Below are 13,568 nucleotides of genomic sequence, written 5' to 3'. Positions count from 1 at the left end.
GTGGTATTTGGATGGTTTCCTGCTCTCTGCTAGCACAAAAAGGCATTTCTGTTACAATGGCCCCTAACCACACAATGACGGCATTAAGGATTTATGTGGAGGTTTCATTATTTTCTCCTCTTTTGTTCCTTCCAGGATGTCTTCCAAGCGACCAGCCTCTCCGTATGGGGAAGCAGATGGAGAGGTAGCCATGGTGACAAGCAGACAGAAAGTGGAAGAAGAGGAGAGTGACGGGCTCCCAGCCTTTCACCTTCCCTTGCATGTGAGTTTTCCCAACAAGCCTCACTCTGAGGAATTTCAGCCAGTTTCTCTGCTGACGCAAGAGACTTGTGGCCATAGGACTCCCACTTCTCAGCACAATACAATGGTAGGTTTCTCATGGTTTATTGTGCCTACACTCACTTTTTGACCAGTCTACTCCTCTAATAGTTTGGCCTCAGTCCTTTGCTTTATAATTAACATCTACTTAATAAGCCATGCACAAGATTCACCCCTGGCATCTTAGAATTCTTTAAATTTGTTCCAATAAGCAGCATAAGATATGCTGTTTTCTGTGTCTTTTGTATTTTTCAAGACTTCTTGCATTTGAGACACTTGCAATTTAATTAGAGGGAAAAAACATACGAAATATAAAAATAATGTTAAAGTAAGATATTTAAAATTATTCAGCCTGAAAATTTGGTGTCATCATTTTTCTAATAAAAGTTGTTTTGTTTTGTTTTTTTTTTTCTGATAGAGTTACAATGAACATAGTTTCAACATTTCCACCATGATAAATCAGTGTTTTACTATTTGTTGCTTTGCCAAGATTGGATTCTGTAATATTCCTTAACAGTACTTGGAATTTCATAGAAGAATATATTTCATAGAGAGTATAGTTTTCTAATATGACTGCGCTAATTTCTAACTCAGGCCTATTCACACTGTTGTTTTGTTAATTCACTAATTGTTTTTTGCATCCTATTCTGGAATATGCAACTCTGGGTAAATCCTCTGACCTCTTATCTTGGGGTCTGGATCACTGTAGAAAATTAGGGGCCGGGCGCGGTGGCTCAAGCCTGTAATCCCAGCACTTTGGGAGGCCGAGACGAGCGGATCACAAGGTCAGGAGATCGAGACCACCCTGGCTAACACAGTGAAACCCCGTCTCTACTAAAAAAAAAATACAAAAAAACTAGCCGGGCGAGGTGGCGGGCGCCTGTAGTCCCAGCTACTCGGGAGGCTGAGGCAGGAGAATGGTGTAAACCCGGGAGGCGGAGCTTGCAGTGAGCTGAGATCCGGCCAGTGCACTCCAGCCTGGGCGACAGAGCGAGACTCCATCTCAAAAAAAAAAAAAAGAAAAAGAAAAGAAAATTAGGAAACCAGGACTTCGTGGATGAGAGGAAAGAAGCCAGCGTAGCATCTCTGGCTGCAGCTTAAACAGCACACACAAACACAAATAAGTCATTGTGGTCCTTCTTAGCAACTTAAATACATAGAATCATAACGTTAAGGAGGTGGCAGGGCACTTACCTACCATTAAAGGCACCCTCACCTTTTCAACATGGCTGCTTGGGTGGATGTCACATTTTTGTGATCATTCCACCTTTTCTACTTTACGGATGTTAGTGTTGTTAATTTGAACCTGAATTACACCGACAAAAATATATTTTACCTTACATTCTTATACCTTTAAAGACAGCTCTGATTCTGCTAAATCTTATTTTTCCTCCAGGAAATTATTGCCTGTCATAAATATGCTTAGAACTGAAATATGTCCACTTGTTCGTGATTTTGAATTACTGCATGTGGAATTAAATCAAGAAGAATCAGATATCTTCTGAGAGCTGTGTAATAGATTAATACTTTGATTTTCATATTAGATTTAAATATTCCCATTCAACATTTCAGCCTCATAGGTCAAGATTTCTTTGGGCATTTGACAATGCCAAGATTTTTCCACCAAGAATAATGTTTTAGGCTGGGCCTGGTGGCTCACACCTGTAATCCCAGCACTTTGGGAGGCCAAGGCAAGTAGGTCACTTGAGGTCAGGAGTTCAAAACTAGCTGGCCAAAATAGTGAAACCCCATCTCCACTAAAAATACAAGGATTAGCTGGGCATGGTGACACGTGCCTGTAATCCCAGCTACGCAGGAAGTTGAGGCAGGAGAATCGCTTGAACCCAGGAGGCGGTGGCTGCAGTAAGCAGAGATCGTACCGCTACACTCGAGCCTGGTGACAGAGTGAGACTCCATCTCAATAATAATAATAGTAATATTTTAGCTAACTCAGATGTCAGACATACAGAACTAGTGTTTTTAGCATTCCTCATGGTGTAATAACTCATTTAACCTTCACAGTAATTGAGTGAGGTATTATTATTAATTCTGTTTTACAGATGAGAAAACTGAGGCAAAGAGAGATTAAATAACTTGTTCAGATCAGCTAATTCATGGAAGGACCAGGGTTTAACCAAGCAGTCTGTCTTTGGAGTCCATGCTTACAAACATTATGCATGCTGCTTCTTCACAAGAGCACAGGCATATTTTATATTCTGACTATCTATTTCTTTGCAAGTTAAATCTTACTGCGCATCATTCCTCCCTCTCCTTTTTACTATGAGCTTACATAAGTTATGTACGATGATCAAACTTTTTATCTTCCTCTTACAAAGGTTAAACTAGGGAAAGGGGAAAATGAGTAGTACACAGGTCAGTAGGGTAAGGAAGTCAGACATTCCATTTGGCATGACATCACTCCTTGTGCCTTTTTCACATTTAATGCTTTCATCACTGTCCTCTTTCAGAAAATATCTAATTGGGAATAGTGTGATAGTACCATACACACAAATATATACATTTGAAGAGATGAATATAGATAATTATGACTAGAAGAATAACAAAAAGATAAAGGGAAGATGATTTTAAGTATACTCAAGGATGGGTATGAGGAAAGTATATTAAATTGATACATAATGTAGTTTCATGAGGGGATGCTGTGATGCAGATAGTTAATACAAATGAAACCATTCCTTTTTTTTTTTTGAGACAGTCTCACCTGGTGGCCAGGCCGGAGTGCAGTGGCGCAATCTCAGCTCACTGCAATCTCCACCTCCCAGGTTTAAGCAATTCTCCTGCCTCAGCCTCCCAAGTAGCTGGGCTTACAGGCACCTGCCACCAAGCCCAGCTAATTTTTATATTTTTAGTAGAGACAGGGTTTCACCATGTTGGCCAGGATGGTCTTGATCCGCTGACCTCGTGATCCAGCCACCTCGGCCTCCCAAAGTGCTAGGATTACAGGACTGAGCTACCGCACCTGGCCAAAACCATTGCATTTTTAATGGAGAATTCAGTCTAACTAAAAAATGATGAACTGCCTACACTGTACCATGTTTTATGCGTGGCACTGTGGAAATTGATTTGAGTAAGATACAAACTTCTTTCCTCGATGAACTTCATCTAAAGCAGAAGTTCTCTTTAATTTTTTATTTTTTTAAGAGACAGGTTTACGCAGGCTGTAATGCAGTGGTGCTCACTGTAGCCTCGAACTCCTGGGCTCTAAAGCACAATTTCTTAACTGGGGTCTATAGATCTCCTAAAAAAAAGTTGAGAATTTTTCTATATGTGAGCATATCAGAGTAGCACTGTGGTTTCCGTTGGATTCTTAAGTAGATCTGTAACCTAAAAGGTTAAGATCTGTTATTCTAGAAGTTAGTACAGTTTGGATACAAATGATTGTTTTAGTGATATCAGCACTTATACTTTTCTGTTATATTTTTAATTAGTTTCCAAATTTGTTTCTGCTCTGCTGCATACGTTTCTTGATTGCAGCTGTTTTTTCTGTCTTGAGTAGATAGTTGGAAGAGTTACCTATATGGTCTCAAGCATTCAACCTCTTTCCAAACTTACTTTCAACTTCCACTAGACTTGTTTTCCTGATAAATGACTTGGATTGTTTACGTCACTTTTGAAACTAATGTGTGCTCTGTTGCACATAGGATTTAGTCCAAAACACCTTTTCTTAGCAAAAGAAAAATCTCTGTAGACTAGCATCAAACTGTGGCTTCAGTGTCTTCTATTAACACATCCTACTATGGACACAATGCCCTGGTGATGCCAAGCTTTTCACACATGTTCATGAACATACCAGATGGCCTTTGAATGGCACAGTTTTATTCTTTCTACTTGGAAAACTCTCTATTTTCATATGTTACCTTCCTGGTGAATTATGTTTCCTCCCACAAGACTCGGTTCAAAAAATTGCTTTTTCTTAGATGCTTTTACTGACCTCCCAAGGCAAAATGGTTACTGCATTATTATTTCATCCATGAGAATTATTTATATATTTTCTCATGATCTATGTTATAACTTATTTATTGACATATCTGCCTTTTTATATACTGTATTCCTTTTTGAAGGCATAGTCATATATATGTATATTTATGTTTCTGGGATCTAACATATACTAGATATTCAGTTTATGATTATTGACTAAGTGAGTTTACATGGATAAGTAAATATGTTTTAGGCAGAGTAGTTAAGGACAGTAATTAATAGTGATTTCATTTTCTAGCAATTGTAGAACTAAAGTAGAATCTACTAATGTATAATATATCCAGAAAGCAGAAAGTCATGATATATTCAAATTGTCAAACTGATTAAGATTTATTTTACTCATGTATCAAAATTATTGAATATGTTTGTAGTATTCTTCAATATAAATAATTTCTCTTTTTATTCTGGCTACCAGGCCATTGTCATATTCACAGAATAGGTTATTTTATTTCAGTAAGGAAATACATTCTCTCTTTTTTTCTATTCCATATCTTGGAAAACAGAGAATGCTTCATAGTCTTTATATCACAGAGTTCAATTTAAGAAAAAAAAAAAGACAGTTTTTCATTGTGTATTTGTGTGTGACATTAATACTTCATTCTTAAATAAAGAAGAGAGATGCTGGGAGGTATATATTTTGTATTACCTGAATAAGTTAGCGACAAAATACAACTGTTGAGTAATCCCTGTAATGCTGGCTTGAAGTTATGGAGAAATGCTTTTAGTATAAAACTTAAGTTGGAAAGAGTTCTTGAGATAGAAGTTCTGTACACTTAATTACAATTCCCATATAAAGACTTGGAGGAATTAGAATGCTTTGTTCAGTTTCAGGTTATGCAAATGTTAAGGTTTGAAACTGAGTCAGATAAAGATGTAATTCTTCCTTTCTGAAATTGTGTTTATTGCCTCAGTATTTTGGAGAAATAAACTAAATGCCTAAAAGCGACTTCCAAACAACTGTAAGTGGTATAAATACTTAAAGTTCATTTATTCTTGGAATATTTCACTCAGTGTTCAGAGTGTATTACAGATGAGCTTTCTTAAGCACACTATGTACTTATACGTATATTCATAAAATATTGTCAGATTTCTAATCAAGGTAAGATTGAGACAGATTGTTATAAATCTATGAAAAAGACTGATTCTGTTGGTTCCTTCTCTGAAGCTTTCATAATCTTGCCAAGCAATTAAGAGCAACATTTGATTCTCATATAATCTTCACAAAGTTGAAAGCAATGTGAAAGTCTGATTCTGACATTAGTGAAAAGGCAGTCCTGAGCTTTATTCTTATTGGTAGTTAAATCTCCAATGGTCTCCTTTATTGTTTTTCCTTTTTTTTTTTTTTTTTTCAACTTGACTTTGGAGGCTGTTGCTTCAAAATTTTAGAGACAAGCAAGGATCACTGTAATTTTGGGGTGACTTTTAATAATAGTTTGGATATAGATGGATTTATTTGATGATGGAAAGGACTCTCCAGAGTGCATCCTCATGTCAATCAATATGAGAATTTGTGGGCACCAGAAAGGAATAGAGTACCTCTGAAGAGAAATCGAGTAGCAATATCAGAAGCAGCTGGGGTAACTCTATGGTGGCCATTTTGGTGCTCGTTTTCTGTCTGGTTGTATGCTACTTCTGTTGGTTAGGTGGTTGTTCCAGTGTCAAATGTGATGTGAAATGAAAGTCTTGACCACCTGTGGTTGTTGAATAATCAGTTGTCATTATTTAAATAAAAAGCATATTTTATCTTAGCCAAATTTTCTTTTGATTCCTTAAAATACTGGTGTGTTGAGTGAACAGTGTTATTATTATTATTATTATTATTATTATTATTATTGAGATGGAGTTCCACTCTTGTTGCCTAGGCTGGAGTGCAGTGGCACTATCTCGGCTCACTGCAACTTCCGCCTCCCACGTTCAAGTGATTCTCTGGCCTAAGCCTTGCGAGTAGCCAGGATTACAGGCACCCGCCACCATGCCAAACTAATTTTTGTGTTTTTAGTAGAGATGGAGTTTTGCCATGTTGGCCAGGCTGATCTCGAACTCCTGATCTCAGGTAATCCACCCGCCTTGGCCTCCCAAACTGCTGGGATTACAGGCGTGAGTCACCATGCCCGGCCAAAATTTTTATTTTAAAAAATAATTTAGGTTTTTCATTCTAGAGGTAGCTGAATTTTATTATGAAATAAATACTGTGTGTGTATTTTTTAACGTATGAAGATCTATTGGATTTGAAAATGTGTTATTAGTATCTAATTTATTGTTTATACTGATGACATTTTCTTGAAATTGTTAAAGAACTCTGAATATATAATCTCTTAGTTTGACTTTGTCATATATCTTAATGTTAATATGCTTAAACATTACACATATACTGATTATCATAAAGCAACATTCACCGTGAGTCAGTTTTCTTCCTGAAGTCCATCAAAAGAAGCAAAAAGTATCTTTTTAAGTTGATCTTCTGTAGAGTTTGGAAATATACCTGAGATCCTAAGTATAACATTATAGCAAATCTCCGACATATGAAATCCAACCCTAAACACTGAAAGAATTCATTCAATGCACATGATAGAGAGGCTTTTACTTGCTCAGGCTCACTGGCAGCTCCTGGGATGCTTTATTTACCCAAAATAATTTTAATTGCTGTATTATAGCTATGTCTTGAAATACTCTTTATATAAATTTTGCTTACAATCTAACAGTTAGTTATGTGTTTTCAATGTTTGACTAGGATGGTGTTATGCGTGTAATACTGTTCAGAAAATTTAACAAGGAAAAGAGAAAAATGCATGTGTTACTTAAAAATAAGTCACAGAATAGGGCCTTAATTACGGTATGGTAAAGATTTCTATTTTTATATGGTGCTTTTTATAAGCTTTAAAATTTCTGGTTACCTTTGTACATCAAACTTAGCATAAGTTATTGTGATGCTATAATGCATATTGTCGTTAAACCAGTGTGGTTGTTGTGCCAGTTCTAATAATGAGAATTTCATTGTTTAGGGAGAGCATTCTCCTATACTCTAGACAAAAGTGTAATTACTTTTGAACGATGTGGAATGTGCTCAGTTTAATAGCATGGAGAATAGATTCAGAAACATTCAGATAAAGTAAGCTCGGAAGCCATATGTGCAGTGTGGCAGTATAAAATTATGATAGTAGGCAGTATAATTCTACACACACATACCCGATTTCACACAGTTTATCTATAAACTGTTGTTTCTGTAAGAGATAGGCTTGCTTATCTGAACAAGGCTAATTCAATTGAAACAAGGTAAAAATGCTGACAAGCATGTATTTGTTTTTTATGGTAAATTGATGTTTATCATACAATGAAATTACATTGTTACAAACAATATTCTGTAAATGTTGTCACAAAATACCACATGAAGCTGTTTATCTAGATATAATCCCAGGCTTGTGTTTAAGTGTAAGTGGTTCAATCATTATACTTGCATTGTTTTGGGAAATTAACCCCAGGGCTAGCAGGAATGGGGATGTGTGAAAAACAATCAGTTGGAGTCCATCAAAGCCACTGGATAAGTTGTGCAATAGATCATTTTGTCCTATTGCTATACAATTCCATTCAATCCAGTGGTGGGAGAAGGAGTCAAATGTTAAATTGAGAAAACTTTGATTCATTCATATGATGTCCACAGTATTTGAAGTACTTCTGTTGAGAGTAAAGTTAACTGGACCTTGAGAAATTAATGAGTATTCTCTCACATGAAAAAAAAAAAAAAGTGCTATGGGAGTTGTGAGATAGTTCAGGACACTTAATGAATGTCTACTATTATCCCCACACAGTGTAATGCAGTGATAGGGGGTAGGGGAACAAGCAAGTGCTTCCAGTGCCGTGGTAATAGGGGGAAATGTGTTAGCTTGAAAAGATTTGATCTAATGGAATCTAATGACTTTCATTTAACAGGGAGTGCTGCAGACAGATTCAACTCAAATATATACAACGAATAGTTATCAGTGGAGGTATAGAAATGAATAAAAACTAGTATCTTCCCTCATGTAGTTTTTTTGTGTATATGTAGTATGAAGGTAAGAGAAGCACAAAATCACTGTAATGTAATATAAAATATTAGAACCCTGATACAGAGCCTCACAGTTGAAAAGTTTCTCATTTGTGGTGATCAAAATAAAGTAACTTGAAATTGTTTCCACTGAAAATAATTACTTGACATCTAGCTATATATATATACACACACACACACACACACACACACACACACAAATACACACACCACACACACTGGACCAATTACCATTAATTCAAGGTCTTTACTTTGTACTGGAATATAGTTTTGCTTTTGCCATACAGATTTCTTTTCCAACAGAATTAACTCAGGAAAAATAAAAAAGGATGTTAAAAAAAGGGAAAAAATTGACCACAAAATATACTATGAAGCCTTTAATGTAAAATGTAGAAAAGTTAGGAAAATATGCACCTCATGTTAACAGGGATAAAAACAACTACTTTAGATATTGAAGTTTTAAATGTTTCCTTTCTTTATCTGGGTGACCACCTTGAATGCAGTGGAGAGAATGATGAAATACTTGGCTGGGATACTGGAAATAGCAAGAACGCTAAGAAGCAATGCTGTAGACTTGCATGAATGCTGATCTTGATTTTGTGGCATGGATAGGTGGTCATCTTTATCTCATTTGTTATTCTCAGACGTGCATTAAGAAAGGATTACTTATATTTAGAAGTTAAAAATAATTAGAAGTTTCTTTGCAATCCCACTTTATTATAGACATTTTGTTTTCAATTCTTCATCTTTCCTTTGATTATTTTCCTCCTTTGCTTCTCTTTTTCCTCTTTCAATTTGCCTCTATCAGAAAACATTCTTAATAGATCTTCTTGTGAATCTCAATAGAGCCATTATTGGAAAGGAAGACAGGGTAGGAGAATCAGCACCATTGTGCTCTGATATATACTTCCTTCCTCTTATATGTTGCCTCTTGGGGCTTTGCCAGACCTTCCTGCAGTCAGTCTAGGTTTCTCTTACTGCATATGATTAATAAAGATCTGTTGTTTTATGATTAAGTTTTAACTCGTTTTTAGTAACAGAAACTATGTAGTGAGTTCTTCACAAAACTATGTGGTATATTCAATTTATTCTGACATCGTATTATTTTACTTCTCTTTGGTGATCCAGTGTTGATAATAAATGGTGGTTTTATTTTCAGTGCCCATACTTAGCTAAACAACTCTTGAAACCCTGTATTGTTTCCCAAATTTTGTTTCGAAATCTTACCTAAGTAAATCCAAATATCTGTGAACTTATGCTTTAGCAGATACTGGTGTTCTTTATGTGCCTGTTACTGACTTTCACTTCAAGTTATTTGACAGCATGTGTCACTATTTCCAATCAGTTTTTGATTTAATTAAATCTTTTTTCTTCAAATTTATTTTTTTTAATTTTGAGATTTTATAGAGATTAGTAAAAACTTTAATAAATAGGGAAGGAGATCATTTATAAAACTGAAAAGTAATCTTAACGTTAGTGTCACTGTATAGACTCAATATAAGTGATAATACCAGTGCATTTGTCATTATTTTTTATTACACTTTCAAATGACAGCCACTTAACAGAATCCAAAAAAGAAAAAAAAAAAAAATTCTTGCAGTGTTGGTGCCTGTTTCTAGAAACTAGAGTGAAATCTGTAACACGTGGTAACTCATTTGTCCATGGAAACTCAAATGTATCAAATAATGCTTACACCATATTTCTTCTTGGCCACATCAGTTAGATTCAACTACCTATTGTACTTAAAAAGGGATCTTTGTATAACAACCTATTTAAAAAATACAACCATTGACACTTCATTTGGATCTTAAGAAAGTCAAGTCTTAAAAATAATATAAGGGAGTATAGTATTGGATTTTCTTTTTTCACATATTTTGACAATAATATATTCATATGGCTTACTCTTAATAGTATATACAAGGACAAATACTTGGACTTTGAGGTGATAAATTAGAAATATTAAAATGATTCAATAGTAAAGAAAATCTTACAGAATGATGAGTGGGAGCATTTTCAGAAAAAATGATTCCTTCAGGAATGCAATCAGAACTAAAAATGCTTGGGGCACCATCGGTGGTACATTAGGTAAATTAAAAGCATTCAGTGTATTTAAACCCTTTCCTTCTTTCACAAGCCTGAGATACTAATAATTTGTACTGGCATTAAAGCTGCCATTAAAACTCAATTCATGATAGAATTTTAGTATACTACCCATTTTAATCTTTTTTTTTTTTTTGCCATTTTCTTCCTATTTCTTGTTTTGGAAAGCAATTTTTTTTTTTTTTTACTGTATTTTACTAGAGAGAATGGGGGAACATTCTTTGGTGTTTGAAATGGGAAATAAATGTAAAGCTAACTTAAGGTGACAATTGTAAATGGCCCATTTGGTTACACATCTCCTTTGTGTGCAAAATGCTTTTTAAAATTTTCCCATAGACCATTTTTAGGAATGATCATGTGAGCAGATGAGGTGTGATATAAGGAGAGCAGCCTTGGCCAGCTCTGTGACACTGACACCACATGATAAAGGAAATGAACACAAGTGACTAGATTTTGTGTCTTATTTAGTCAAGGCTGCTTCCGTGGCAGCAGGGCAAACCATGTTATCATTATATAGAGAAGCAGTGTTTACTTCAGTGTCTCTTCCTAGCTCTTAAAAATCCAGCCTGTCTTGAGACAAAACAAGTAATCTTGTTTGTTGATATCCCTAAACTACAAAGTGATATTCGAAGGGTTAATAAAAACATTAAAATGGAGATAGGATATGAAAAAGGTGATAGGGTTATAGCTCCAAATATAGCTTTATAAAATTATGTAAAACATAGAAACTAGGTACCATGTGAAAATTCAAAACCTATTGTTAGTATAAGAAAAATAAGTTACATTAATTTTAGCATTACACTTACTGTACAAAGCTTTGTAACCACCTCTCCAGCCACTACTAGACCTTTCCCTCTGTGTAAACACACATCCTGGAGTAGGAGAGATTGCTAGGCTGTTATCAGTATTCATCTTCAGTCCTTGTGACAGTGGCCCGCATGCCTTGCACCACTAGGGACATGGAAGCTGGAGAACATGCTTGTGTATCTGAGATTCTGATTTCCCCAGGGTCATCAGTAGAACATAAAAAGCAACGTTGAAAGCTTTGTTGAATATATCTTATAGCCAATCTTCAGTCTGATAGGTGCAACTTAAATATGGAAGATTTCAGTCAGTGCTCCTTAGAATAAGATATCTAATAATTAATAGCAATGCGTAATATTTCAATGTTTTCTGGGTACCAGCCACCCTACATTGATTATCTCAGCCAATCCTCTGTTAATCCAGTGAGTTCAGCAACTACAGTTATACCCAGTTTACAGATGGAAAACATTCATAGTTAAAATGACTTACCTAATAAATAAATGATACAGTTTGGGTTCATGGTTTTAGAACGCAAGCACTTAATAACTCTGCTCAATTTCTGCACTCATATAAATGTTAAAATCTTTTAAAAAATATTTTATCAGAATAAATAACTTGAACAGCCTTTAGAAATACTTGTGGGGGAGGCAGGTAGAACAATCTTTACTTGATTATTTATTTTACCCTAACTTAGGGTTAACTTAGTTTTTTTCTTTTTCTTTTTTTTTTTATTATTAAACTTTAAGTTCTAGGGTACATGTGCATAACGTGCAGGTTTGTTACATATGTATACTTGTGCCATGTTGGTGTGCTGCACCCATCAACTCGTCAGCACCCATCAACTCGTCATTTACATCAGATATAACTCCTAATGCAATCCCTCCCTGCTCCCCCCTCCCCATGATAGGCCCCGGTGTGTGATGTTCCCCTTCCCAAGTCCAAGTGATCTCATTGTTCAGTTCCCACCTATGAGTGAGAGCATGCGGTGTTTGGTTTTCTGTTCTTGCGATAGTTTGCTGAGAATGATGGTTTCCAGCCGCATCCATGTCCCTACAAAGGATACAAACTCATCCTTTTTTATGGCTGCATAGTATTCCATGGTGTATATGTGCCACATTTTCTTGATCCAGTCTGTCACTGATGGACATTTGGGTTGATTCCAAGTCTTTGCTATTGTGAATACTACCACAGTGAACATACGTGTGCATGTGTCTTTATAGCAGCATGATTTATAATCCTTTGGGTATATACCCAGTAATGGGATGGCTGGGTCATATGGTACTTCTAGTTCTAGATCCTTGAGGAATCGCCATACTGTTTTCCATAATGGAGAAATAGGAACACTTTTACACTGTTGGTGGGATTGTAAACTAGTTCAAACATTATGGAAAACTTAGTTTTTTAAAATCTTTTTAACTGGCTTTAAATGGGCCAGGAATTTGACTGTTTTTAGAATAATAGGCTATTGGGCAACATATGAGATTCTAAAGGGCAACTTGTTAAACCTTTCATGTAGTAATTAGTATTAATTTATTAATTTGTATTCTGGCCATAAGAGAATTGGTATAGGGTAGTAGTTAAGCACATGACCCTGAGTGACAAAATTACTGGGTAAATTCCAAGGTCTGTTTGAAATCTGTATTGCATTTGGCAAATTATGGAAATCGTTTTCCCTTATTTTTGCCATCTGTAAAATGGCAGCGATAAAAATAGTATCTAACCTAGAGGGTGCCTACAGTGTTTAAGGAAATCAAGACACATAAAACGTTCTGTTGCTGGCCTCTGCAGGTACTCAGTAATTGTCAGTTGTTAGTTAAACAAGTGCCTAGAGAAATGTTTAAGTTCTGTGATCTAGGAGTATGTTGTATGAAATGTCAGCTGGCTTCAATGCTTATAAATTTAAGTCACCTATAAGAAAACCTTAAGCTAAAGAAAAAAAAGACATTTGAAATGAGAATCAAATACTGTAGAAATCTCAGTCTCTTGTCACTGAAAAATCATTTATTCAATCTGAGATATTATCTCTCAAATATTTATAACAGATTCAGTTCTTAAAAATATTGTTTATTTGCAGACAGTATTTTGCTTAATGCTGTTAAGGATAGTCAGCAATAGCAACCACCTCCACTAAAACCACCACAACAATATCTACCTAAACCAAGTCAAAAACCATGTTTTGATAAGATTATGAGATGCATAATGAAGTGGTATAGAGCCTAAGCTTGCCCTTAAACTGCTTGGGTTCCAAATCATGCAAGGTGTGTGATCTTTTTGCGGGATCCCTCTGCCTTTGTGTTCTCATATTAAA

The 13,568-nt window shown here is 35.6% G+C and overlaps 1 protein-coding gene across 31 annotated transcripts in view; it reads left to right on the top strand.

Annotated features, from left to right (window-relative positions):
- Positions 1-13,568, top strand: part of SOX5 (SRY-box transcription factor 5) — a 1,031,820-nt gene that overhangs the window by 668,716 nt on the left and 349,536 nt on the right. For 19 of the 31 annotated variants that reach the window (XM_065523881.2, XM_074006398.1, XM_065523878.2 and 16 more), the window contains one exon: positions 136-367. In XM_065523881.2, the coding sequence (XP_065379953.1) occupies positions 137-367 (231 nt within the window). In that variant the 5' untranslated portion in view covers position 136. The remainder of the gene's footprint in view (positions 1-135; positions 368-13,568) is intronic. The other 12 variants (XM_074006410.1, XM_074006408.1, XM_074006405.1 and 9 more) reach the window with 1 other exon arrangement.

The sequence above is a fragment of the Macaca fascicularis genome, chromosome 11 (genome assembly GCF_037993035.2).
Source record: "Macaca fascicularis isolate 582-1 chromosome 11, T2T-MFA8v1.1".
NCBI classification, from domain to species: domain Eukaryota; kingdom Metazoa; phylum Chordata; class Mammalia; order Primates; family Cercopithecidae; genus Macaca; species Macaca fascicularis.
This window is presented reverse-complemented; position numbering and strand designations above follow the sequence as displayed.